Source organism: Gallus gallus, chromosome 2 (assembly GCF_016699485.2).
Source record: "Gallus gallus isolate bGalGal1 chromosome 2, bGalGal1.mat.broiler.GRCg7b, whole genome shotgun sequence".
In the NCBI taxonomy this organism is placed as follows: Eukaryota; Metazoa; Chordata; class Aves; order Galliformes; family Phasianidae; genus Gallus; species Gallus gallus.
Window position 1 is genome coordinate 23749291 of NC_052533.1, and position 27882 is coordinate 23777172.

Genomic DNA, 27882 nt, shown 5'->3' on the forward strand with positions numbered 1-27882 from the left:
ATAGGAAGGAGTTGGAGGAGGCTCAGCGTAGCTGAAAGTCAAAGTTCAGTGTTTGCTTCCTGAAATTTCACCAAAAAAGTTGGAAGACAGCAAGGGAACTTTTGACTAAGGAATAGCAATGAGAATTGGGAAGTCGTGTTCTTTGTAGACTTAGATGACCTCAGGCAAATAGTTTAATATGTCCTTGCCTCCTTGCCTCAGTGAAATGAATATAGTAGAACTTTGGTTGCAGTGAGATCTCCTTTAATATTCTATAAGTGGAAAGGATGGAAACTAATTCAGAACTATAAAATGCTACTAAAATTTGACTTTGGTAGTCAGGATATAAAAAATAGAAAGAATTGGTGATAGATTATACCATATGAAAATCTTCTTAAATTTTGTTTTCCCTATCTATCTCAGGCTCTTGGTATGACATCTTCCCAGGACAGGGCAATCGTTAAGAAGAAGCTAAAGGAAATGAAAGCATCCCTGGAGAAAGCTCGCAAAGCCCAAGAGAAAATGGAAAAGCAAAGGGAAAAGCTTCGGAAGAAGGAACAGGAGCAACTGCAGAGGAAATCGAAGAAAACAGAGAAGTCTTCGTCAGAAGCAACAGAGGGCACTAATGAGCAGTGATAAGCAGAAGTGCTGCTGGGTTTGTAACGCTTCGAGGGAAGAGAAACTCACACCCACTCTGGTGCCCCTTCAGCTTTCTTGCGTTCATTACACATGAGTGTGTACAGAGAAATGGAGCTATAAATAGAATGACTGGGGAACTTTATCTTGTGTAGTTTTATTTTCCTGCATATCCAGTTCTCGCTCGTTGTTGTTGCCATGTTAAACAACCCCAGCCCCTCGGTTTGTTTTGTTGTTGTTGACAGCTAACAGGTTTCATATTTGTGTGGCAGTGTTTCCTTCCAAACTACTCTTTTCTTTTGAGCTTTGTGTGTTCGGTCACTTCAGTAACCAGCATGATGCTGAGGAGCATGGTCCACTTCTTCACCTCTTCTAAACACGATGGCCAGTCAAAGCGATTGGTGGACACTTATTCATCTGAGTAAAAGGAGTTTTCTCTGTCTGAAAGGAGATGACTTACTTAACTTTCTAACTGGAATTTCCACTTCTCTGCAGTGTTTTGATACTCAGTTCCATCTACTGGAGTAAGTTTCGTCTTGCATCAGTACGTTGAAGCGACACTGCTCTGGAAACACAACTGTTCCGTGACTTCTTAATATACACTGGAGATAAAGACAGGAGAGTGGATATCCCCCCTGGGTAAAAGACAGGAGGTGGTACTCTTTCTGTTAACTGTACAGTAGTTAATCCAGGAAGGAGGCAAAGCCTTAAACGATTATGTGGGTTTACACAGGAATCTGAGGATAACATTTATCCTTTAGATATCTGAGCAAGGATGAATTTCTATCTAGAGCACAGCGTATAGATCTGTACAAATTTCTTTGTGCTCCCAGTGCGTAGTTAACTTTCTTATAGCACACTCTGCTTTCTTTTTCATGTATTTTGAACAGGAAACTGGGCTTATTTTGTTTTGTTTTGTATTTTTTTCCAAGAAAAACACATCTTCAGATGCGTTCTCCAATAAGCATTGGAAGTGTATGTTTTGTGCTGTGCTGTTATGAAGCTGTCATTGGAAACGATTATCAAAGTTGAGTCTGCTGAAGACTTTGAGTTTTTACAGAAGTGCACTTTAAGCAGAGGAAGAAGAGGGATTCTGGTTAGGATTGAATTCAGTACGTTGATTCTAAAATCAGTGCTGCCTTGGAGGTGAAGGTTACTAAATCCAAAGCTGCCATGTATTAACTATTTTGATTGATGTGTTTAAAGAATATCTCCACTAAAACCTGAATTTTTAGGCATGGGCTGCAGAGCGTTTGGATGGTTTAACAGGAGTCTTGTTACATATGCCAGAGGTTCCTGTTCTCCCGGCCCGTTGAGTCCATTGGCGAAGCCTGCTGAATAGTTTTGACTGTGACAGAAGCAGAGCATAACTCACACTGGGTGATGTTGCTGCCTCTTAAGAGCAGCGTTAAAATATTCATTATTTCCTCAGAAGAATGAAAAGACAAATGGCAAATATCCACCACAAGAAACTGGAGGTGTTACCTTACTGCTTTTAGTCAGAGCTAACTATGCAGCAGCATTTGTATTTGAGAGACATCATATCTGTTTGTGCATCATGGAAGTAGCAGCCTTCATCTGGCCAGTCATGCTACCATGGAAGTTGTTTAAGATGTTGATGCAAAGGTATAAACCTGAACTTCAAATTTGCCAACGTTGAATTCTTTGGAAGAAAATGTTTGTTTTAGTTTGGCTTGGCTTCTCTCCTGCTCTGTACTTTATGACATTCAGATTTGCCTGTCAAGTTCTCTGAAATTCAGATTTGAAACAGTTGGGGTGCAATGTTTAGAGTTAAATGTCTTTGATCATAATCATTTCTTTGATGTATAGAATGGTCCGTACACCGACAGAGCCTACTGCATTCAAAGCTACTACACAGCATATCTACTTAGTCTTACCTTAGTTTTGCTTCCAAATCCAATTTCTACAAGTTTCTGGTGTATATTTTACTCAAACATAAGAACAAAGCTACCATCAGATATACTTTCTAATATTTCTAATGGCTTCTGATATTTTTCTTGAGATAGACCACGGGCAAAAATAGACGTGCTAACAAGAATTGCACATCAGAGTGAATATTTGTGCACTCTCTGTTGGAAAAAAAAATACAACAAAGTTTTAACAGCCTGATAAAAGTAGCATTCTGTCATCTTTGGAGGTTATAAATTTATACTCAAGTGAGAGAAGTTCTCTGGAAGAAACTGGAAATATCATATTTTAAATACGATGTTGATAAAATGCATTTGATGATTTTAAATTATGTTTACATTATAGTAATGTTCAAGTGGTTGTATGCAGTAATCTGAGGTGGTGTCCCTGCTTTATGTTGTCTGTGTTCCTAGGAACCTGAGCAGGCTGCTTGCCGTTATACGTTGAGTTTTCATTCTTGCAGCTTAGAAAAGTGCCTCGTTAATCTGTTTGTAAATCAGGTTATTACTCTACAGAATAACTAATTTGACCTACTGAAATCCTTACAGTATCTGTGTTTTTTTATTGCTTTGTGGTGATATTACTTCGTTAGTCTCCAATTTAAAAATAAAAAATAAAAAAAAAATGAAAAAGCAGTAGCTTACATTTAAAATAAAACCATAAAATGCATATTGACCAACACATGGAAACAGAGCAAACCAAGCAATGTCAGGAGTTTGCTCCTCTTTCTGTGATAAAAGAGATTTGTGTGGTTCCTTTTCTTACGGTCACATTTTGGGGGCACGGAGAAATGTCACTGGACTACAGACATAAAAAGCAGTGCAGTCTGAAACCTCTATTGCTGTTCTATAGGATGTTTAAAGTTGTGTTGCATTTCTTCCCCTTTTATTGTGTAACGGCATCTGTGAAACAGAAGATGAAGTTGTCTCATCATTGTGAACTTAAATTTCCTGTAAACCAATGCTAAGTCAGACTAATGGTTTTCTGTGTGTGTGTAATAAGAAACACGTAACTCCATGCTAAACGACTGGAAAGACTTTCTCTTGGCTCACCTGCAGGAGTATCTGTAGCCCACTTTTGCATCACTCTTGCTGGAGTTCATGCAGTTTTGGATGTGCTGACAGAGCTGTGCAGGCAGCTCAGAGGTTCCATGCCTCTGCGATGCCCATGCCTGCTCCATGCCCAGCTGCCCATGGCTAGCAGAAGGTGACCAGGATGCTTCTGGGACCTCTGGTTGTGCTCCTCTTGCCATGGCGGTGCCTGTCTGCCTGCATGCACACATCTGGCTTGTGAAGGGTTGCAGACGTAGCCCACAGAGCAAAAAGGAGAGCTAGCTGGAGCTTGGAAAAGCAGAAAGTAAGAGATGCAGCATGGCGGGTTACTGGAGTCCTGAAGTCCTGCACTGAGGTTCTGGGGGAGTGCAGTGGCTCTTTGCTCTATCCAGGTCTGCCAAGCATACTGACCTTGCTTCCACCTTGTGTTTTTCCCCGTGTGACATGAGTTACAGCTCCCAGTAAGGTTTCCATCTGCCTGGGCAGACCAGGACCATGCATGAGGAAGGAGCTCGGGCTGGTATGTGCAGGGCACAGAGCACTGCTAGCTGCTGTGTGTACTTTACCCAGTGGTCCCAGCAGAAGTGGTTGTGCTCACTGTTGGCAGAGCCCGTTCTAGCTCATGGGCTACAGTTGTCTAGCAGACCAGCAGCCAGTACTAAGAAGCTGAACAGAATTAAGTGATGTTTGTATCTCAGCATGTGCAAATCTGGTTTGGTTTTGATTCTTTTTGCAAAGGCATCCGTTGTGCCATGACTCTGGTCTGCTGCAGGATACTGCAAGAATCCAGGTTTTACAAGAATTACCGAGCAGGCAACTTTGAGGTTTGCCTGGCTTCTGCTCTCATTAGCATTCACCTAGCATCAGGATTTCTAACACCCCAGCTGCTTGCTTCCATCTAAGCCTCCTGCCTTTCAAGCTGCTCCACTCCAAGCTGCTCGTGTGCTGGCAAATAAGAGGTGGGCAATGCTGTGTCATCCCAGCACTGAAAAGCAAAAGGAAAGCTTCGCACATAGCCAGCTGTGGGTCTTGGAAGGCTCTGCAGTGTGGTCTGTGCTGTTTCTCAGTGCTGAAGTTTAAGGGAAGTTTGCAGGAATTAAGTCATATATGAATTATTTAGCCATGTGTTCACAGCGGAAAACTACTGTCAGAAAGCAAAGCCCGATTTTGCTTTTTTGAGGTGCGGCCTCTTCCCCTTCAATGTCATCCAACCAAGTGGCGGAGAGGCTGGGCCCTTTCTGTAGCAATTCCTTCCTCCCATGCTTCCCTCATTTAAAACCTCAGGAAACCGAAGCCGTGAGCCAGAACGCTGAAAGAAATATGATAAAAGCAGGCACACGCTTAATGAACTTGGAAGTCTTTAACAGCTGAGTGCAGGGGGCGGTTGGATGGGTCCGTCTGGGGTTTGTTAACAACAGAAAAGAATGAAGTGGCTCAGTCTTTCCAGAAATGAAGAGGCCAAGTGATTGTAACTTGAGTCCTCTGGAAATGAACAGGAGTGGGTCTGTGTGTGTCTGTGCACATGGATGTGTCTGTGCACGTGGATGTGTGTGCGCCTCAGCACCTCTGCTCAGCAGCAGCGGGTGGGCTGCCACAGGGCTGTGGGCACGAAGCCGGCACATCGGCTTTGCTCTGCTTGCGGGGCCTTGTGTATTTTGCTGCTCCCAGGGTGTTAAAAGTTCTGTTAGAACCCGGAGTGTTTTTCCGTAGGTCTTCCTGCGTGTTGTCCTCGTGCTGGTTTTTAAGTGGGGGAAGGCTGGCAGGGTTGGTGGACCACATTGTTGGTATTCCGGGAGGAAAAGCCCGTTCTCATACTTTATAAGCCCGAGTTGTGCTGGAGCTCTTTGGGCAGCTCATTGCTGAGCGGGCTGTGAGTGACTCCCCCCAGGGTCACCGCTGACCGTGGGTCGCTCCTCTGCCCATAGACTTCCCAGCGCACACGTTGTGTCTGCATTGCTGCTTCTGTATCTCCCGACCACGCTGCAATGCTCACTCACCGGTGTACGTACTGCTAGACGACCAGGCAGCTAAAAGACTAAAATGCACTGTGCTCACTGTAAAAATTGGCTTTGTAACGTTGTTCCTTTTTATATGGTTGAAGAGGTGGTTGCGCTTCAGATTTTTTCCTTTTTCGGTTGTTTTCTAAAGAGGTCAAATGTATATGAAGTGCATGTTTTGCCCTGAGCTTTCTGTTTGTACATCTTGGTGTCGAATCATCTGCATGAAGGACGCGGTAGTGCCATGTCTGAGCTTGTCCCCTTGTGCTTTAGTCAGTAGCAACTTCTCTATAGAGCGTTGAGTTTTCCCCCGGATGATTTTCTTTAATGTTTAGTTATTTGGAGACATCAAAACAAAACATCATGGTGGCCCTTTGTTTTCTTACAGTTTAAATATAAACAACAAAGCCTCGTGGTTTGAAGTTAATTTGTTAGTGTAAATAAATTTCTTGCCAATGAGTATTATTGTTGTTAGACAACGAATGCAATAAAATGAGAAATCCTGAATCTTTATTAGAATTTGTATCGAGTCCTCACTTTCCTGCCCGTTCGTTGGTCATTCCAGAAGAAGTAATAAATGGTAAGCACGGCTCTTGTCCTCTCCTTCCTTCTGCGTTGTTCTGATCCCAGCTGCTGGCCGAAGTGTGGCTCCCAGGCCTCAGACTGGATCTCATTTACAGTCTGCAGTGATGCAAAAAGAAGCAAATATAAATATATATATATATAGGGTAAGGAAAGACAGTGACTTTTTTTCTCAGTCCTTTGTTCTTGGTATGCGGCTGGAATGCAGCACGCAGTGTTTGGCTGCAGGCTGCAGTACAAGTCTGCTGCCCTCACACTGATGCTGGTCAACGTTTGTCATTCTAAAAGCTGCTTTCCCATTTTACACTTAAGTAAGTGTTCATAATTATATAATACAGAGTAATACATCTTTTTTATTTATTGATTCTATATTAGTAAAGCATTAAATTGAGGAAGGGGACACAGAGTGCCCGCTCTGTCAGTCCCTTGGTGGATTCACTCCTGGCAGAACCCAGGCCAGGTACGCAGCACAGGATGGGAAGCCTTGGGGCCTCGGCTGGGCTGCCCAGCAGCAACATCACCGATGCTTCCTTCCACTGACACAACCACCACCTGCAGGGTGCAAGAGCAGCCCCAACCCACAAACAAGATGAACTTAATTAAAACAGGTGCACTGAAGCATTAAGTGGCTGGAAGTCCAAAACTGACATGTAAAAGGTGTCTGCTCAGCAGCATCCTGAGGCTGGAGCCCTTACACTCATGTCCTTGCTGCGCCTCTTACCTGCAGGCATCCCACTGCAAAAACCTGCTGCAAGGGAATAGTTAGAATAACAGCCGTGAGAGAACACACTCCCCATTTTCTGAATGGCCCAAAACAAAAGGAGTGTGACAAACCCCAGCAATTTGTCAGTTTACACCTGGAGATGCTCCACGCTGCTGGCAAAGGTGAAGTATACCTTTGATCAGCTGTTTGTAGCAATGCTGAGGGAAATGCTGGCTGTTAGACAGCCACAAAGTAAATGCAGTCCCAGCACAGGGACCGCTTCAGCTGTGTTACCAGCTCTGCTTCAGGACGTGATCTCTTTATTACAAAGCACTTCATCTGCTGGAGAACAAATAGTGAGAACAAATAGTGACACAACCCTAAAGTGGCACTGCTGCACAGAGAGCTGTGGGAGCCCTGTCCCTGGAGGTGCTCAAGGTCAGGTTGGATGGGGCCCTGGGCAGCCTGGGGTGGGGGTGGCAGCCCCGTCCATGACAAGGGGGTTGGAACTGGATGGTCTTTAAGGTGCCTTCCAACACAAGCCATTCTATGGTTCTATGACTCTGGTTCTCCAGTTAATTATGTCAAAAAGCCAGCACAGGACCTGGTGGCTAATCACAAGGGAGTAAGTAGCCCAGCCTCTCTATGATGAGAGCTTCTTCCATCTCAGCCTGTGCGCCTGGGCTCTGGGAACAGCCAGTGTTCCTCAGAGCTGGAAATGGGCTGCAGGAAACACTGCTTCCTAGGGAGATGGGATACGTTGTGTGGAGGGAGAAATTGCTAGGAAAGGAGCAGCAGAGCCAGGGCACAGACTGGTAGTTAGCAATTCCCATTAACAAAACAAATTTTCTCTGAGAAAAAACAAACAAACAGGAATGTAGTTGTGAAAGGTAACTTGAAGACTGATGGTTTCAGTCATTCATCATCTGAATTTGAAATTCAGCCATTTCCTTTACTACTTCATAAACCTCTCATTTTGGAGAGGAGGCAAGAATGCGTTCCCACGGCGCTGGTCAGCTTTTATCAGAGCAGTCCCATCCTTACTAAATCTAGCAGAAACACAGGTGAGCTCACCAGGAATTAAAGCCCATAGCAGGCCTTACCAGGGCAGCTATAGCTCACAGTACAGGGCTCTGTGGAAGACGGTGCCAATGAGCAGTTTCCCATCGTAGACCGTTGCCACCGAGGTCCCCTGCAGCACGGAGCCATTCTCAGCATAGACGCGCGTCACCGTGGGCTGCTCCGCCAGGATGTTCTGGATGCGCAGGACCTGGCAAGGACACACGTACTGAAACCTACCGCGGGCAGAGGGCGCATCAGGATGGCAATTAAACACATGAGCGTCATCAGCTGCTGTGATAGTGCCACGGGTTCTGCCTCAGGGAAGCACGGTCCAGGAAGACCTGCTATTCGGATTCAGTGCAACAGAGAGGCTGCCCCAGCACGAGGAACGTGCCTGTTTTCCTCCAGGCTAAAAGTTACTCAACGTCTTCTCATTCCCAATCTCTTTCAAGACAGAGTAAACAACCGCCCAGTATCATAAATCTGCAGTTATGGAAGTGGATCGTTTTGACTTGTGTCTCATGGGAAGCCTTGGACAACACAAGAATCAGCCACCTGCACGGCCCGCTGTCAGCGCCTCACCGGTGCCAGGAGGAGGAAGCACGACGGTGTCACCTGCTGATGGGCTGTGCCTGCAGACATCATTCCAGGGAGAGCGCTCCTGGCCCTGCTCTGTGCTCAGCCACTGCTTTGGTTTGGCAGAGGGGTGCCGGCTCAGTAATTAATGCAGTCCTGATCAAAACCTGATTGCTCAGCCACAGCTGCACAGAAAGCAGCCTAAGGAGTCTGGAGTGACTGAACTCCTACGTGAGAATTATTCAGCTGTCTCCTAAGGATCCAAATAGGTGTTTGTAAAATGAATACGTGCTACTCAGGTTTCCCACGTGAAAGCAGAAGCTCTCAGCTAGGAGCCAGCACAGTCTTTGCCTTCAGAGGCTGTCCAGGCACTTTTCTCTGTAACCCATAGCTAAGATATACCAGGATGGTTTGGACAGTGGCACTTTCTAGCACACAGATAGCCCAGTGACATCTCCCAAAAGGCACCTCGGAGGCAGGAGGGTTATCTGGGTCATCGTAGAATAGCTTCATCCCATTGGGATGACATCCTGTCCAGATATCCCCAGTGTCAGGATCGACAGACAAGTTATCGGCAAGAGTGTCCAGCTGCAGCGTCTGTCCAGCACAGAGAGAGAATAAGGAAAAGAGAGATGTTAAAGCTGTCAGAAGCCCTGGAAGTAAAATATAAGACTGTCTTACTTTCAGTCATAAGCAATAGACCTATCCTAGACTCTCATCTCACATAACCCAGCCTGACTGTACTTCAGTATTTTCTCCCTCAAAGATCTCTTCCTTCCCTGCCCCACTTTATCCCCTCCTCCATGCCATGAGCCTGCTCTGAGATTTTTCCATCATCTACCATGCTCATGCTGGTTACTTCTGTTCTCTGAGGACGCACCCAGGCTGCCTGGAGCAGACTTCCCCTGCAAGATCCCTCTCTGCTGGTGAGACCTGCTGGTAGGACCCACAGCTCTGCAAGGAGTAGGAATCATAGAACCATAGAATTGCTCAGGCTGGAAAAGACCTTAAAGATCATCAGGGCAAGAGCCATTCCAACCAGAACATCATGCACGAGCAGGTGAAAAGTAGAAGCATTGTAGGGACTACTCTGTCCAAAATTCACATATACCTCTTTTTTTTTGGAACTGCAGCACCTTACCTTCACATGGGTTAAATTCCAATCAGCATGCTTTTCCATAACATGGACATTATGATCAAGTATATCTGCAATATAGATGTACCTTCAAAAGAAAGCGCCTCTTAGCAATGTGCACAAGTAAACAGACACCAAAAACAATCAGTTCCTCTTGTGTAAGCCCAGCTCTTCCTGCAAGGAATTTCACCTTATAGTCCTCCTGATGTAATAGAAATGTCAAGCAGGCCAGAGAGCACTGAGCCCACTGAGACAAAGCTCCACACTGTGCCAGTTCTTCTATTAAGACACTGAAGCAGGCCTTGAAGGGTCATATCCCCAAATCTACTTTTATTTTTTCTTTTTCAATAAATTTAAGTTCACTTGTCTAAACCACACGACTGGCCAACACGGGGATTCAGACCACAGGACTGTACAGCTTTCCTCACTTTCAGAAAGTGTGCCCCATTAATCTTTGGAAACAATGCACACAACTTTCCGTACCATCTGGTTAGAATGCAACAGCCTTTGCTCTCATTGTGTATAAACCACCATACAGATCAACAAACATGGCCTGCAGCTAAAGACAAAGACATCTGACTTCTGTTCTACAAACCCATTGCATCACTTATGCTTTACAGGTAGCATCTTGCCTCACATGAGCCAGGGCAGCCACTGACCACAGAGGTTCCTATGTGTCCAAACTAGGCTTTGGGGATTCTCACGTGTGGTTGAATAAAATCTGAGGCAAGAAGAAACTTACTTTTTGTCGGGTGAAATGTTAATTCCATTGGCTGAATAAAACCCAGCTGCTACTTCTTTAACTTCTTTTGGACTGTAGTAAACCACATTTGACCATGTTAAACCCAAGTACATTTCCAAGAACATCAAGATGAAGTCAGAGAAGTAGTGGTCATTGGTAGCGTAGAAGCTGTCTGGCCCCACAGCTACTACATCATTCACACTGGAAAAAAGAAAAGAGAGAAAGAGAAGAACAAAATGGGAGGTATGAAGAAGCACTGTAAAACGGCACAGAATCCAGACAGGACACAGCCACTCCATGGTCACAAAGCAGCTGCAATTACAGCTTTTACATCAAATTACAACTTTTACAATCACTGTGTTGTTTAGAGCCTCCCTTTTTACTTCTGTTTTCCTTTTTAATGCACCAGAATTATGCAGTGCTGAAAGCTGAACAGGGCGGTAGGACATAAACTGGAAATCTGGCTACCTGCCTACAAGACCGTGGAAAATTTTCTCTTTTGATTACATTCAGCTGGAAACCAGAAAACCAGCAGGAGTTGTGACAGCTTTATCTTTCAGGCTACCTTTATCTTACAGTCATTTTGCAGTAGTACAGACCAAGAAAATTCGGTATGGAAATATGATAAAAGAAAAAGCTAGAAGTATGTTGACTTCTACAAAACAAGAAATTCAGAATAAAAGAGTATCTGAAGATACCTACCTGCAGGGAACTGAGAATGGGTTACATGAGAGAAGAAATGGATGCCAAACTGAGCTAATTCACTGGCATCAATCACAGTGGAGCTTAAAATTGACTTAGTGGCACAGCTATTAAAACTCTTCATTATGGAAGAGACTGGAGGAATACCATTTTTAATGGCATGGATAAAAAGTCACTGATAAGAGAAACCAGACATGTGGTTAAAGACAAAATATCCTGTATTAATAATAATTTAAAACCAAGAACATCCGACTTCAGATTTTACCAAAAAAGCTTGTTCTTTTGGGGAAAGACTACATTTGGCTCCAATACCTTGTCAGAAGGTCGTGTCGAATGGTTTTCAAATGTACAAGAGAATTGTCATCTTCCATAAATTTAAACAGTTCTACTGTGCTCTTCTGGTGTGGATGATTCACAACAAAGAGGTACACGGTGTCATCTTAAAAGAAGGAAAAGGAAAAAGATGAATTTCACTAGATCTCTGCAATAGTAGTGTGGAACAATTTGGGGTTTGGTGCCTTTCCCTCCTGGCTCTTCAGAGGCAGAACGAGTACCAAACAAATGCAGGATCCAGTGCAACTGGATCCAGATCTCCATCTATCCACTGACATGGCTCAGTCTGCGGAGCACTGCCATGTAAATGAGATTTTTACTGATTCTACTGTGATGGAAGTAAAGTAAGAGTTTTTGATTTGTGCCCAGGCCATTGGATTTTGCAGTCTGATGCCTTACAGAGGCTGGTTATATGGAATATAGCCACAGTCAGCTGGGGAGGAGGGACAGAACCCCAACAAATTTGGTCCCTTTGGTTTACTTACCATGTTGCCTGAGAAAGCTGCAGCCAAGCCTTCTCTTTTACTCTGTAATACTGCAGTACCTTTACCCAGCTGTGCTGGTGAGACTGGCCACCATCAATTTCTCCAATGGAACTTCTCTTAAAGGGTGCCTGCCTCGGGGGGAAGCTGCAGGAGTGGGTCTCTTTGAGCATATTCAGGACTTCTAATTGCCTTACTAAAAGCTCCAGTGAAAGAACAGGGGAAAAGAGAGGAAGGACAGCACAGAGGGGTGGTCGTGGACAGCCACAGGGGAGCACTCACTGCCCCCATGCTGTCTGGCCACTGCTGATCAGTGAAGCACGTGTCTCTTGGACACCCTTGAACCCAAGGGTGAGAGATGTAAACTGGCAAGATTAATCTTATGTGGCTTTCAACTTTTCAAACATCTCCCATGCTTCCTTTCCTTTCAATATAGAGTGCATCTTTCTGTCTTGGACAGTTTGAGACCATGTGCAAAGGCGTTTGGTTCAGCAGCCAACTTTTTGGAAAGAGCCCCCAAAAGACCAAATGTCTGAAAACTGCTTTCTCTCCCACGGTGTGTTGGTTACTGGGGATACAATGCAAGGCCCAGAGACAGTTCTGCTTGTAGCCCTTAGGATGAGGTTTACTACCATCATGGGTTAAAGTTCTCCTTACCTTTGTCTATGTAAGTGCTGATCCCATGAGGGTTAAACGATCCCAAATCAAACCCACGGCTGATTCTCAGTTCAGATGCTTTTGGCTTTTTTTCATTCAAATCCATCAAAAAAATTTCACCTGGCTTGTCTGGTGCAAAACTCTTCAATCCTGGGTATTTCAAACCCTGTAAAACCAAAACGTAAGATCACTTCTGGCTGAAAGGTGAGAGGAGAACAGCGCAACTGTAAATGCTGGAGCCCTGTTGGAGTCTGCAAGCACACACCAGGTTTGCCTTCTGCTCCACCCACCACCTGCAGTGCAGCATAGGAACAGGCTCTGCTGTCTCTGGTGAGCCCTGAGGCCATGGCACAGAGGGAGCAAGCTGGGCCTTGGGCCCAAGGAGGCATGCATGGGACAAGGCCTTCTACCCTGTGCTGGCTCACATCCTGTCCTTCCCAGGTGGGAATGGGACAGTTCTCCTGCTGCTCCTCCAAGCTCCTCGCATCCTACAGCCACCATCAAGGTGCCACCAGCCCCACCATGGTGCCGTAACACCATGCCAAGCATACCTGCCCAGACCTTGATGTCACCATGGACCAGCACTGAGCAGAGCCCCACGTACAGGGCTCGGACTGCTGTAAAGGGAGATGCCAAAACCCCAGGCCTTCACCCAACCACTCTGGGGCAGGACAGTTTATGCAGGCTCTCCCTGTGCTTCAAACCACCCTATGAAAAGATGCTCTTGGGAGGACGAACTGGAAGACCAGCACAGCCAAATGCATCCAACAGAAACGTGGTAAAGTCATGGTGAGGGGCAGGGCTGGGGCAGCTCACACTTCTAACACAGACTTCCAGATGTGCCCAGAGCACATAAATGAAAAAAAAATCAGCTTTTGTTTTAGAAAATAATTTGTAGGCCTCTCTTCCTGATTACAAAGAGAAGCTCGAGAGTGGATAGCCTAGAAGCAAAAAATCTATCAACCAGAAACAACAAAAACACCACACAAAATCTGTGGTGTTGGTTTTCTTTTTATTTTAAGGCTATTAGGAGTTAGCACGCCTTTTCTACAAGGGAGAGGTTTTACATTTCAACATTTCAAGTAAGCAGCATGAAAGAAATTCAAGGTTACGCAAGCGCAATGGGATACATGTGTGAGATCGGCCGCCAGCACTGCTGTGTAGAGGAGTGCACTTGCTCAAGCAAGGAAACACTGGTGAACACAACTCAGGTCTGGGCTGACATCCAGGCTCATTGGAAAAGAGACCATCCTGCAGGCTTCACCTATTGCCTATGCAGATCAGGCAGAGCTTGCCCCTGCACAGAGAGGGATACTTACGGAGCTGATGAAAGCCAGTCCATTAGGAAGGATGTCAATGTCTTCTGAACCAGTTTCTGCAGAATAGAGATAAAACAGTTTCTGTCAAAAGGCATAAAACATTCCCCACTGAAAAATCTCCCATTTAGCACAATTCCAGCTCACACAGTGCCACTGTCTCATACGTCTGCTTGATAGATAAAGCCCAGCAGAAAAATTCAGCAGAGTACTAAAGCGAAAGCAGCAGTCTAGGTTAGGCAACAGCTCTGGAATCACCTCTTTTTGGAGGCTTATGTGTCCCCTGAGCACCACATGCCCTGAGCGATGCAGGACGAGCCACCTGCTTTTGGCAGCTCTGCTCTGCAGCAGGCCATCAGCACAGGCTCTGGATTAAGGGATTTCCAGGGCAGGACTGCAGGGATTGGTCAGCCCCCACACCCACATAAGCCAACCCAGGGAATTTCACACACCGGCTCCTGCACTCGAGCTGGGACACTTGGTTAAGTATTATAAGCAAATATTTAGTTAAAGCTCTTGAGTGACAGAGAGCCTGCTCTATCCTTAACTGCTGAGGGCTTTCTTAGTCAGACCACGCTTTTAACGGTGGGTAATTACTTGCAATATTGCCCGTTCTTGCTAGGAAAAAGGAAAGACCAGCTCACAGATGAGAGAACTAATTGGAAATGGACAGTTAAAAAGTACAGGTTTGGGATGGGAGGAACAAAGGGAGAGCAATACCCTGAACTACTTACTACCGCTTAGAGAGAAACCACAGGTCAAAGCAAATTTGGGCACTTCTCAGCCATCTCGTGGCATGTGTGAAAGAGGAGCATGGCAGGAAGACCCAGGAAGGCTTGGCTTGTTCAGTGGTTCAGCTCCAGCAGGGAGAGGGGACCACGGTGGGAGGGCTCTGTGTTCATTGGCGTGCACAGCAGAAGAGAGAGGAACTGATTCATCAGGTGTCAGAAACTATTACCTGTGCCACATTGCCTAATTGTGCCACACCAGTGGCTTACTCACCACATTATCTACATAGGTTGTAAAGAAAAGTTCAACAGACCTAGAAACCTAGAAACATGACTTATTCTGCTCTTTATTTTATCTTGGTACAATGTCTTCTGCTGATGCAGCTAACAAAAGCCACACCTGGGTTTCATGCCCAAAGGAAGCGAGTATCATGCCTATGTCCCAGGAACTTCTCCAAAATCCAAGTATTTCCAGCAGGTTCTGCAGCACCTTCTGGTACTTCAGGAATTGCTTCAGGACACACCGTTAGTTTATTATAAACCAGTGATGTGATCAGACACCCACAGACAGCGCTGATTCTACAAACGTGGCCCTTTCTACATGTCTGTGAATGAAGTTGAGGATGACCTGCAGGTTTTTTTTTTGTTTGCTCCATGTTCCATGTTGCCTATATTGCACAATATTTGACAAGCAGAACAGATCAAAGTCTTCAAAAAGAGAGAGAGAAAGGATGAAATTGCACAGAAATAAAAGGGCCCACTGGAGAATTCCTCCATTTACTCTAGGTTTGCTTCCTTTAACACGCTTGTAAAGTAATTATGATAAACTGTAACAGCTGCCTGTGTTTCCAGGTGCAGACTGGAGAGCTGAAGATGGTTCTGCGCAGAGCTGATCCAGCTCATCACCTGCGCCCCACTTGTGAGGCCACAAGGAATATTTTCAAGACCAAAAGAATGACAGGCTCTTCATCCAATGCTATCATCACGTTTCAAAGGGAAAAGGCCCAGGAGGACCGAGATGCACAGAAAAATATCTTTACGCAAAGTGTGAACAAACTCATAGATACGAGTACAGCAAAAGCCCTGGTTTGAGCAGTGCTACCTATGCAGCACTGAGACGCCAGGGCTGCAGCATACAGGGCTGAGCGATACAACCCTCCTGGAATGAAGTCTGGAAGACATCTGCAAAATTGTTATTTCTATTTCTGCCAGATCAGACCGAGTTAGCTTCACGTTTTGAATACTGAGAAGCTGAGGTGAGGGGAAAGAGTGCGCAGGGCCCAGTTGTAGGAGCCCAGGCAGCAGCAGAACTGAGGCTCTCAGACCTGCTGCAGCCTCCATGGAAAGCCAGGTGCTCGGAATTCACCTGGTTGCCATGTAAATGTCAGGCACAGAAGTTAAGATACTGTTTGGAAATTAAACAAAGCTATAGCTGTGATTTCCAGCTCTTCTTTCCTCATCAGAGCAAGTGTTTTGCAAAAGTCCTGAAAGACTTCAACAATAATAGGAAAGAGCAATATGCTCAAAAGAATTACTGAGAACTGATTCCCGTATGAATCATCGCCAAACGAGCACGACTCTGAGTCCTGTATAGGTAAATTACAGCTCACTTGGAAAGATTTTTTCAAAGGCTATTTCTAATGACTTCTCCTGCACATAACCTCGGGCGGAGGAACTCTGCACACAGCTACTCACTGCAGCAATTTGACTTTACAGACATGTTTGATTCTGACATGAGGATTTATGAAACGACACGGTGACTCAGCAAGTTCAAAGGCGGGGCTCTGCAGTCTCACCCGACGGCCCCTTACCCATGCAAAATCCATGCAAATTTCAGTAGAATGTAAGGTATTTCCAAAACCCCAAAGAGGGGGAAAGGTTAGGGTTACAGAGGGTTAGGGTTAGGGTTGAGGTAGGGGTAGGGGTAGGGTTAGGGTTAGGGTAGAGGTAGGGGTAGGGCTAGGGTTACGGTTAGGGTAGGGTTAGTGTTACGGTTAGGGTTAGTGGCCAATAAGCCACTGCTAAGCTTAAACTGTGTGATCCAGGGGAAAGGGAGTCAGACTGTGTTTAAAGGTAATCGTTTTACACTCTGGTTATACTGAAGGAGAAAAAAAAAATGAGACAGAAACATTCCCATGCGCTAAGCACACGACCTAGAGTACAAAGTCAACACTGCAGCGGCTCAGTTGAACCTCTTCACAAACTAGACTGGGATGACAAATATGACCCCTCAGTCTTTGAAGCCACTCAGCTGCCTTGTGCCAAGTGGCTTTGCAAAGAAGTCACGTTTGCAAAGCACTCGTTATCTATATATACATATATGTATTGAAGCATTAAATACCGATGACAAAAAGTAGGGTGCCAGAAGAGCAAGTTTTTCAGTATAATTTTCTTCCTGTGGCTTCTCCCCACCTGAAAGTCTGCTTGGCGAAATATGAAAGCATGCCACCAAGCGAAATAACACACTGCACTGGAGCTGAGGCTCAGAAGCTGTCTTTAGCAGTTGGTTTCAGAAGGTGACCAGACAGAAGCAGTGGACTCGGGGGCTCAGAGCACCTACCGATCCCTTTGATGAGATGGCAATTCGGGAGGGCTACGGGGTCAACTTCTCGGGTAGCATTGAGTCTGTTCCTGCAAGAGGAAAGAGCAGGTTAACTGGTTAACAGCACACGCAGCCACTGCCGAGCAGGTAACACTCCTGGCTATCTCTGCTTTATTGCCTGCCATATCTCAGCAACGAATCAAACACTGAACAAGCAAAACCCAGCACTGACAACGGCAGTTGCCCCAAACAGCCAGAATGGTTACATGCTTCCTGAGATGAAGCTTTCATCATCTCGTGTCACCCACCCCAGCTAAAATGACAGCCACGCTTTCTTCAGGTTTCAGCCACTAAGTATAGCAGCACCCCGCAGCCAGGACTGGTGCTGTGGGTGGGCAGAGGGCAGCCTCCCACCCCAGCCCACAGCCATTCCCGGTGCACCTGCACTTCTGCATTTCTCATTCTGCATTAAAAAGCAGCAGCAGTGTTATTGCAAGGCACGACTGCTGACATCCTAACAACCAGCAGGACTTGGCAGCACAACTTTCAGGATTAATTTCCCTGCCCCTTCTCCTTTTCTTCCACCCACAGCACTCCCTGTCAGCCACTCTGATTTCGTAGTATCATAGCATCATTTAGGTTGGAAAAGACCACGAAGATCCCCAACCACCAGCCCACACCCACCATGCCCACTGACCACATCCCTCGGTGCCACATCTACATCATTCCTGCACACCTCCAAGGACAGTGTCACCACTACCATTCTGGGCAGCCTATGCCAGTGCCTCACCATTCTTTCTGAGAGGAAGTTTTTCCTAATATTCAGTCTGAACCTCTACTGACACAACTTTTGGCCTCTCCTGTACACCTACAGATCCCCAGGTCACGCTTTACAGGATGAGGCACTGACAGACAGGCACTTACACAGGTTTCTATCTCTCCCTCTCCACCACTGCACTACGTCTATGTTAACACATGAAAGGCCCCTCTACTACTAGGACTGCTGTGTTTGACCACGGTACCACGCAGTGTCATAAACATGCATGTTGAGTTTCTATGTAAAAATGTCAAACTGGTGTCCTAGATTTTATTTTCCAAAAAGAAAGCTTTCAAACTAACATTTTCTCTTCCTTTGCCTACAGACTGCGCACACATCTTGATACTGTGCTCCAAGTACAGGACCTTCTGAATACAAAGATCCCATAGCAAAATATAGCCACATTGATATCACAAGTAGGTTGCTCTGAAAGTAATGTCTCCTATTTATTTCCATGGAAGCTACAACAGATTCAAAGAGCACAATAACACTATTTGATATAACATGTTCTCAGCTACATAGCACTGTTTTTCAACACAGTCACCACCACTAGCTCTGCATTTTCATCAGCAATGAACAAGAGCCTGCATGCCTTACTCATAAACATCTGCACCAGCAGCAGTGACCCACTGTTCCGCAGCCACCATGGTGGTGTCACTGCTAGGAAAATGTTGCCCACGCAGTCCATCTTTCTCTGGCCCAGACAGATAGAAGTCAGAAGGCACCAAAACCAGACCATGGACAGTCCAACCAAGATTGGCAATGCGCCCCATGGTCTTCAAACTGGGATGGGGCCTGGTGTGATTGTATTACAAGAGAATGTCTGTTTTTTCTCTGGCCTGACTCTGGAAGTTGGAGCCTTCAGCTTAGTCAGCATCGCAATACAGTGGTCACAGCTGATGGTTTTCCAGGTTCCATGAAATCTTAGAATCATAGAATCGTAGAATGGCCTGGGTTGAAATCCAGGAGGATCACTCCTTTCCTGCCCCGAAAAACAGTGCACATCATTTTAACCACTGAGGGCTGCACCTTGAACGTTTTCTTGGATGAGGAATTCATGTCGGCACACCACAGACTGCCGTTTTGACTCCAGCTCATAGTGGTGACATCACATCTCATCACTGGTAATGATGTGATCCAGAAAACTGTCACTTTCAGCCTCGTATTGGCTCAGTAGATCCCGAAAAACTTGTATATGGTATTCTTTCTGTTCCTGTGTGAGAATCTGTGGAACCCACCTGGAGCAAACACTGTTCCTTGGTGTAAAGCCGATTCATGTAAATGAGATGACCAAGACATTTTGTGGTGTGACAGCTGTGTGTGGATGTCCAGAATGTGGCTTGTCTTTCATGTTGCTGTCACCACTGCTGAACTGCACCACCCACTGCCTCACTGTGCCCACATTCACTGCTGGGGCTCCACAAACGTTCACCAAGGGTCAGTGAATGTCAGTGGGTGCCATTTTTTTCTGTGTGGAGGTTTTCAATGTCACACCTTTACTTCATACACACTGCCAGTCAGACGCCATTGTGTCAGACTGCCCCTCTGCTGCCATCGTCACACGTCAACAACACATAATAGAATATTGGTGGGAAGGTCCAACCTCTGCTGCCAGACCACCGACATCCACCTCTGATGTCATGGTCCAATATAATGGCATAGGAAGCACTGCTGTCAGGACAGCCCTCGTAGTTTTAAGCATAAACTAAACAGCAGTCTCAGTCAGCAGCATGAGAAAGATGTGACGCAGCTGAGGACTGCATGGTATGTCAGCCCCACATTAGATGGGTTCTAACTTCACTGGGTGCTGTGTCGCCGACATAGGTTGTTCCCATCAGGCCAGGAGAAAGGACAAATAGGGCAGAGGAATGCAAGGGAAAGGAGCCAAGAAAAGCTCTCGCAGGAACTCTCCCAGGAGGAACCCCCAGGGGGGATCTCAGCCCCCAGCACAGCGTGACCCCAGCTCAGGGCGGCCATGCCCCGCATTCACGCTGCTGCTTCCTTGGGATTTCTGCCTTCCCTATTGCAGGAGCCCTTCCCCGGCGGCCTGCAAGCCTCGCAGCACCAAAAGCACAGCGGGAACACAGCCAGCAGCCGAGGGGAGATGATGATATCCCAACGGCATTCCCAGGGAAACACTTTGTGAACTGGAATGAGAGTAATTCGAAAGGACACCGGTCACAAGCCTGCAGCATACACAGAGGCTTTTTCAAAATGTGTCAGTTTATCTAGCTCAGGCAGCCTCCGCTACCGAGCCAGATGGCCTAGATAGCTGACCGGCCTTCCGAAAGCACGTCGGACCTGCAGACCAGGGGACACAGCTTCAGGAAAACAGGAATTTGCCTCTCGGTGCAGCCTGGCGCTTGGCACCTCGCCCTTCTCCAGCTCCAGCCCCCCGCCTACCGACCCACTTTGAGGCACAGAACAGCAATCCCTCTCCCGAGCAGCGACCCGTCACATATTCAAAGCCCTCTCTTTCACTGTTCCCTTTCTCTAGGCTAAGCAGCCCCAGAACTTTCCTTCCTACCTGACAGGACTGAAAATCCCCTCTAATTGTTGGGTTTGCTCCCAGTTGCCTCTAAACCGCCTGAGTCTTTCTGGCAGCACAGAGCTGCTTCAGCACAGAGCACAGGCTGGGGGGCACATCGGTACTGAGTGTCATGGCATGATAACGCTCTGTGCATGTGTGTGAACAACAGATATCCCTTATATACACAGCGTTCCTATATGCATGCGGGAACACGGTGTGCACATGTGAACAAGTTACATATATGCACACTCTTCTGAGGAAAACAGTAGCCCAGCATAACTCCTTTTCAAGTTTTACAAACGTGATCAGGGCTTTCTCTGGGGAACGGTCAGCAGCTGCAGTGTGTCGGCAGGACAATCTGTGTAACTTCAGCCAGAAACACACAATAACTTCTTTTTCTGCTGCAGGAACTTTACTCGAGGCCTATTAGGGAGATAATAGCTGCATAAACAAACCTGATTTAAGAAGAATGAGGTCTGTCGGATCTGTAGCAATTCCTCAAGCCTAATCTTTGAAGCACTTCAGGGACTCTTGTACCACGCTATGTAGGCACAATATACCAAACTCCAGGAGCAGCAGAAGGCTGTGCTGGGTTCCTGCCTTCCAGCCAGGCGGTCCCGGGGATACCGGCCCTAAAGGTACTGCTGAGAGCTCAGTGTGCAGGAAACCCACCCGCAGGCACCGGGGGATCCTACTTTTAGTGGGAGATCTGCCTCTACCTGACTGCCAGTGGCTGCAGGAGTTGCAGACCCGCAGGTCAGAGAGCCGGGCGTGCGTCCTTTAGCATCTGGATCCCAACTGTAACGACGCACCAGGGTGCAACGAAGTACTTCACCACCCAGGCGGTTACAGGTGAACTTGTCTCAGCGCCGGCGCACAGCTCAGGGGGCACAGCGAGCTTCCAACTCGGGCTGCACCTCACACGCACAGAGGCTATCAGCCGGAGCTCGGCCTCAGCACGACGCAGCGCAGCGGCCGCTCGCACCCCGATTCCCACGTCCCGTCCGGCCAACGGGCAGCCCTCACACCCCGAGGCGACGGACCCCCCCCCGCGGGGACGCGGCACGAGGCGGCGTCCCGCGCCCCGGCCGCGCTCCCGCCGCTCCCGCCGCGCTCACCGGAACGCCAGCAGCCGCTCCGCCGCCAGCGCCGCCGCTATCCCGACGAGAGCCGCCGCCAGCACCTTCCCCATGGCCGCTCCCGGCTCCGCGCTGCCCGCCGCCTCCCGCCCCGCCCCGGGCCGCGCCGCACGGGGGCGGGGAGCGCGCAGCTCCCGCGGGCACAGCACGGCCCGCTGCGGGGACGGCCCTCCGTCGGCTCCACGTGCTCGTAGGCCAGCGCTTAGTTCGAAGTCTCATTGTGAACTCAGTGTGAAGAGCTTTAACTATTCAGTAAAGCTTAGTAGATGCCTTTCAAGTAGTACCCTTTTGAAGCAAGTGGTGGTTTTATCATGCATTTTGGTGATGCCACGCCACCTTGGCACCCTGTATGAGTGGGAAAACAGCTACTTTTAGGCAGTAATTCAGCTGAAATGCGCCTAAAACAGATAACCAATCTTCCCTATGGACTGGCTTTTACCCTGCAGCCATTAGACATGGAGACTCCAGGGGCCAACTCAAGCTCAGATATCCCCCCAGCACCCCGTGGGCTGGCCGAGCAGCTACAGCAGTGCCAGAAGCCCTGCTGCTATTGCTCTGTCCCCATTTCCCCCACACTCGTCTTCAGGGCAGACAGGAGAGCCCTGGGAGTAACTTCTTTCTTTGTAGCGTAGTGGCTGAAATCAGGAATGAGCTGTTGTGGACGTAACCAGGTGCTGAGTTTATGTCAAGGGAAAAATACTGTGTCGGGGAGTGGAGAAAATGAGCAGAGCAGGGTGGTGGGATGTCTTACATTGACTGAGCAGTTTGGAGAGAGACAAACGAAACAGGGAAAGAAGAGAGCCCACTGGAGGCACGTCCAGGGGCATTCATTCCATCTGGAGACAGAATGGTAAGTCAGGTGAGCAGTATCCTGGGGATGGCTGGTCTTTCTCTGCTCATAATAGATGGATGTCAGCCAGCCTGACGAGAAGACCAAAGGGAGCGCTTACGTGGCTAAGAGTAAAGGGAATCGTTTCTACTGAAACTCTGGGAGTCCTAAATATGTCACATGCAGAAGATATGCCCTTCATGCCTGCTCTCTATCATGTATCAGCTTATATTTTAATAGATAAGATATGGAAGCAGTGCCCAAACAAATTTGGATTTCACAACAAACTGTTTCCAAATGTATCGTGTTTGAATCATTAATGAAACACAATGTGTCACTGAACCGACTTCTAAAAAGCTAAAACTCTCACCCAGATTTTGGTCTCTCCTATACCAATGTCAACCTGAAGTAAGTTCACTGGTATCTGTGTTGCCAAAGTAGTTACAATGGATTTACACTAGAGAATAAAGTTCAGAATGATTCTAGAGCACTCATGGAGGGGGCTGACCTGGCTCAGTACAGAAGCCTACAATGACAGCCTTAACTTGTCACTTCCAGCACTGCGTTCCGTTTTGGGCCCCTCACTACAAGAAAGTCATGGAGGCCCTGCAGTGTGCCCAGAGCAGCGGGGCTGTGAGGGGTCTGGAGCACAAGTCTTAGGGGGAGAGGCTGAGGGAGCTGGGATTGTTCAGTCTGGAGAAGGCTCAAGGGAGACCTTATCTCTCTCTACACCTGTCTGAAAGGAGGTTGTGGCAAGGTGGGGATTGGCCTCTTCTCCCACATAGCTAAGTGATAGGATGAGAGGGAGTGGCCTCAAGTTGAGCCAACGGAGGTTCACTTTGGATATTAGGAAAAATCTGTTCTCCAAAGGAGTGATCAGGCACTGGAATAGGCTGCCCTGGGAGGTGGTGGAGTCACCATCCCTGGAGGTGTTCAAGAAACCTTTAGATGTTGCACTGAGGGACACGGTTTAGCGAGGAGATACTGGTGATAGGTGGATGGTTGGACTGGATGATCTTGGAGGTCTTCTCCAACCTTGGTGATTCTGTGATTCTAACAAGACACACCACAAATAACTAGTAATTTGGAAACCTACTCAGGGTGATGTCTCACTGCTATGTTGAAAATACTTGCAAAAATTTTAGGAATAAACAATTTTTGCATCGACTGTAATGCTCAAGGTAGGGAAGGCACTGAGGGCAAACCTGATCTTCAGGCAGTAACAAGTCAGACAGCAGTCACCCTCCAAGAGTTGCTTCACCAATACTAAACCAAATTCAAAGGAGGCCCTGTGGGCACGAAGGCAAAGCAGGGCAGTCAGAAACCAACTTTGGTGCTGCTACAGCTTAACTGTAGAAACAAGGAGAAGATGTCAACACAGGGTGGAAAGTCTCAAAGAGAGACTGCTGAGATCTTAAACGGAACTCATCAGTGTTGTTGAATGCAGATCTGAGGACTGGGTTAATGAGAAGGACACATCCATCAGATTGCTGCTGACATGCAGGTGCTGCACCAGCTTCAGGTAAAAATAAAACTTGGCAAGCAAGCAAAAAGCTTACTACAAAACCAGGCAGAAAGCACCAGCAAAGCCTTTGGCTTGTGTACTGAAAGATAAAGGTGAGGGAAAGAGCTTCAAAGGCTGCCTCACACAAAAATTACAAAAATCTTTTCAAAGGCTGTGGCCTACAACAATTTTAATCCTGTTATCTGACCAAAGGGAAATTGCAGATCGCTTACTCAAATTTCTTAAGCTCATCATTCTTCAGTTCTGCTAGAGCTAAAAAAAGTCCAGCCCACTGCACAGCTCCCCGCTGAAGAGCACGGAGCAGAGATCCCTATGGCAGTTGAGCAGCTGCCATAGAGCAAGGCAAAGTCTCCGCTCACACCTCACTACTGTATGTAAAAACAGTGACACCAGTTAGTCAGAAAACTGGAATTTATGATAATAAGCTAATGAACAGATGGTGTCCCAAGGGGTTCAAGGTTACAGATTCTTAGTGCCTTCTGCAAAGAAGGTAAAAACATTCCTGCAAATGACACCAAGGTGTATCAGTTTTCCCAACTGCTGAGAAAAATCCATGTCTAAATGACATCACTGGGTTTGTTGGTTGTTGAAAAGGCTTTTGTAGGAATAGTCTGGCTTTCAGCCTTGTCCTGGTTTGAGGAGAGCAGAGTCAAGGTCTGTACCTGGCCCTTGTGGAGCTCACCACAGACTCCAGTGCTGTCAGCCACGAGCAGCCCAGAGGCAGCTGCATAAATTTGGATGTCCAAACAAGTTTGGGAACATATTTTGCTTATTTCATGATGGTGTGGGGTAATGCAAAGGTTCTCAGTGATGACAAGACGTCAAAACTTGTGACTGTCAAAAACAGCCCTAAGCAAGGCTTTGTCCTAGCACAGCTCTTGTTTACTGTCTTTTATGCAGCAGTGCCTCTTGCTGCATTTGTAAGCAGCAGCAAAGGGAGCTGCTTTACTTATTTTATAGGTGGCAGAATTGCTAAACTGGAGAGATGCCAGGCTAAATCAAAAGTCAGAGAGGTCCTCCCAGGCAATCTGCCCTTTGCTGCTGACAGAGCACTGGGTGGGCAGAATATTACTGATGGCTTTGATCGTGCTGCCATGGTTCAGCCTTGTTGCAAGCATAAAGCAAACAGTGCTGTCTTTTTCCAGGCAGAAGTGTGCTGAGCTAGTAGCGTGCCTTGCAATACAGAGCTGATGTCTTGCAGGTGAATCCTGCTGTCTTGGCTGCAAGCTGCCTCGAGCATCAGAACTGATGATAGCTGTGCAAAGGAGGAGAGGGTCATGCAGCTTTTGAAAGATGAAAGCTGTGTGTGAAATGCAGGAGGCTCTTGACTTCAAATACAAGTAAATGTGAGCTGGGTTCTGTCATCATCACTATTCTGCACATCAAGGGTCTCAGACAACACAAAACTACTGCAATGGAAGTGTCTCACCGTTCTGTGTGCACTGCTTTCAGGCTTTGGAAGATAAGTCAGGATAAATTCTTGAACACTGAGATTTGAAGCACTGCCACATATTAACCGCTGCTGAAGTCTCTTGTGTACTTAGCTACACTGGTGTGAACACTGGTGCAAGCATCAGACAAAGCGTGGCATAAAGATGAGTTCTGTGGTAGGAGGAGTGGTACGGATAATCCAACACAACCTCACAAGCAGACAGCTGATGCTGATTTTCAGTCGAGTTAGTTTCGGGAGGCAGGAAGCTCACTGCTGTCTGCTGTAGCACTGCATGTACAGATGATGTACTGATGCCATCACAGCCCCTCACTGAAGTGGAACAACCCAATGACACAGAAAAGGAACAAGAGGGAAATGCCTAATTAGGCATTATTCCTCTGCTACCACCACTTACTTATGCATTGCAAACAACAGGCACGTTTCTCAGGAAAGAAAATGCAAATGTTGAATTTTCAGGATATGTTATCTCAGTAAAATGATACAAATGGGATTTAGAAATTCAACAGCTTTTGTAACACCACAACAGAAAGAAAGGAAGGAAATAGCCTTGACTCGTGAACACTGTGACAATCAAGAAAAACGATTGTACACACTGTGCTATGATGCTTTGAGTCAACAGTTTTAGTATATATATATATACTAAATACATTACATATACTATATAAGTTTATAAAATGTGGGTTTCTTAAACTCTATTGGTACCATGAAGCATAAATAAATGGAAATGTAGGAGAAATACAGTGCTGCTCATTTCTTTATGAACTATGATTGCTACACCTGGTCCCTCCCTTTCTGGACTGTCCCACGTGTTTACCAAAGCCTACTTTCAGATTTGCATCAGTGTTAGTCCAGTGTAATACCACAAAGATTAATTTAACCTTATCTCACAGTTCCAAGCCCTGGGTGTTCTTGTGTTACTGGAGTTGCTTCAGATACATGAGTGTTGATGTCTAAGCCATACTGACAGTAAGTCTGGAAAAAGCAAACCATTGTTGTGATACCTATAAATACAAGACAGTATACCTATTTATTGATTTTCTCTTACTTTTTAGCTCTAAGAATACTTTCATTCAGATATAATGGCTATGGATACATACAGATAAATACTGTTGTAATGACATATGTATGTATAAAGATATAATTCATGTGGATTTATGAGCTATTTTACTCTTCTTTAAGCATAAACTGTGAAGAGATTATGTGAAAAGGAATCTAGGATCCTATCCAAAACTTGCTGAAATCTCTGAGTTGCTACATCATAGCCTCTTGTCTGCAAATATGTGCCAAGGAGCAAAGAACACGGCCTTGGTAGAGCCAGAGCCTCTGCATAGTCCAAAAACACCCCTTATGCACTCTGCTTTTCTGGAGGACGTGAAGTATGAGTGACAGGTTGAGGAGGCATAAAATGGGATTTCAGATGTGAACTTCCACTCTGCTCTCAACCTAATTCAGCTCAAGAGCAAGTTGTACGTGAATTCCATCAGGCCATGATAGACCTTATAGAAAAGAAGCTTTTATTTTGTGTGACTTTATTAAACGTTCTAAAAATCAACTACTGTAGCTAATATTGATGAAAACACTGGATTTGAAAAACATCTGTAATTTACTTTTTAAAGAATTTCAGAAATTTTTTTATGGGACTTGTTTTTATATTATATTTGTATCTGGAATTCCTAGTAATAAAGTCCCTATGGTGTTCTGCTAAGTTCTGCACATGAAGAGAAAAAACAAACAACTGTTAAAACACTACATTTTAAGTGGGTTTTAAGAACTACATCTCTAGAGGAACTATTATCGAGTTGTGCATCATCTACGTCTAGTAAGAATTTCCAGCTGAAGTTCTTTGCAATGTAAGGGAAGCAGAACCTGCTGTTTGAAAAATAGAAGGTTAATTCTGTTTTCCCACACAGTCTCCTTTGTTTGTAGGGCTGGCAAGTGCTAGTTTCTGCAGGTGAAAAAGCTTAACCAAATTTAAGCGATATTATATTCTTCCAATCTTTGTATCAATCAACTTTTTGCACGCTCATAGTTATGCTGAGTGCAGCTTGTTTGGGTTATCATTAACCTCACAGGAGTTGTTACTGCTATTAAGTCTTTCCCTGTTAGGCAGGGTGCTTTCACAGTTGGCTTGCCTTTTCAGATTCAACCACTGAAGCAACCAGATTGCTGTTTCCATTTACTCTACACTCAGAAAAGTGTGCTACCGACATGGGAGGTTGTGCAATATTTGTTACTGTGCCATTACCTACTCTCCCATACAAACTCTCTTGGGTTACACATGCTTCTGCCTTAGCTTTAGTGCTCATCACTTGTACTTCATTGCATATGGCCCTTACAAGGTACCACTAATTTAGTTTACTCATTAACAGTTCAGATAATATATTATCTGTTTATTCTTCTGGCATACTCCCACATAGTTGCTCCCAGATGGTAATG

At 46.1% G+C, this 27882-nt stretch overlaps 2 protein-coding genes across 13 annotated transcripts in view; one reads left to right on the top strand and one right to left on the bottom strand.

The window, feature by feature from the left end:
• Window positions 1-6106, top strand: part of PPP1R9A (protein phosphatase 1 regulatory subunit 9A) — a 174718-nt gene extending 168612 nt beyond the window's left edge. For all 11 annotated transcript variants that reach the window (XM_046930244.1, XM_040695473.2, XM_040695472.2 and 8 more), the window contains one exon: window positions 403-6106. In XM_046930244.1, the coding sequence (XP_046786200.1) occupies window positions 403-615 (213 nt within the window). In that variant the 3' untranslated portion in view covers window positions 616-6106. The remainder of the gene's footprint in view (window positions 1-402) is intronic.
• PON1 (paraoxonase 1) lies at window positions 227-21717 on the bottom strand. 2 transcript variants are annotated; one of them, NM_001201468.2, is made up of 10 exons: window positions 21619-21717; window positions 17172-17242; window positions 13887-13942; window positions 12568-12733; window positions 11408-11534; window positions 10394-10594; window positions 9658-9739; window positions 8985-9113; window positions 7982-8148; window positions 227-6274 (listed from the first exon to the last, which is right to left on the bottom strand). In NM_001201468.2, the coding sequence occupies exons 1-9, from the start codon at window positions 21690-21692 to the stop codon at window positions 7990-7992; spliced, it is 1065 nt and encodes a 354-aa protein (NP_001188397.2). In that variant the 5' UTR covers window positions 21693-21717; the 3' UTR covers window positions 227-6274; window positions 7982-7989. The 2 variants fall into 2 exon arrangements, with proteins under 2 accessions (NP_001188397.2, XP_015136783.2); XM_015281297.4 differs by having other exon boundaries at window positions 6087-6274; window positions 7953-8148.
• Window positions 21718-27882: the final 6165 nt, after the last annotated feature.

Excerpts from the sequence above, each read along its gene's own strand:
- PON1 (NM_001201468.2), bottom strand. The coding sequence starts at position 21,692 with ATGGGGAAGGTGCTGGCGGCGGCTCTCGTCGGGATAGCGGCGGCGCTG. Across the intron at positions 17,243-21,618 it reads GAGCGGCTGCTGGCGTTCCG|GAACAGACTCAATGCTACCC; the intron begins GTGAGCGCGGCG and ends TTCCTCTTGCAG. Across the intron at positions 9,740-10,393 it reads AACATTTCACCCGACAAAAA|GTACATCTATATTGCAGATA; the intron begins GTAAGTTTCTTC and ends TTTCTTTTGAAG.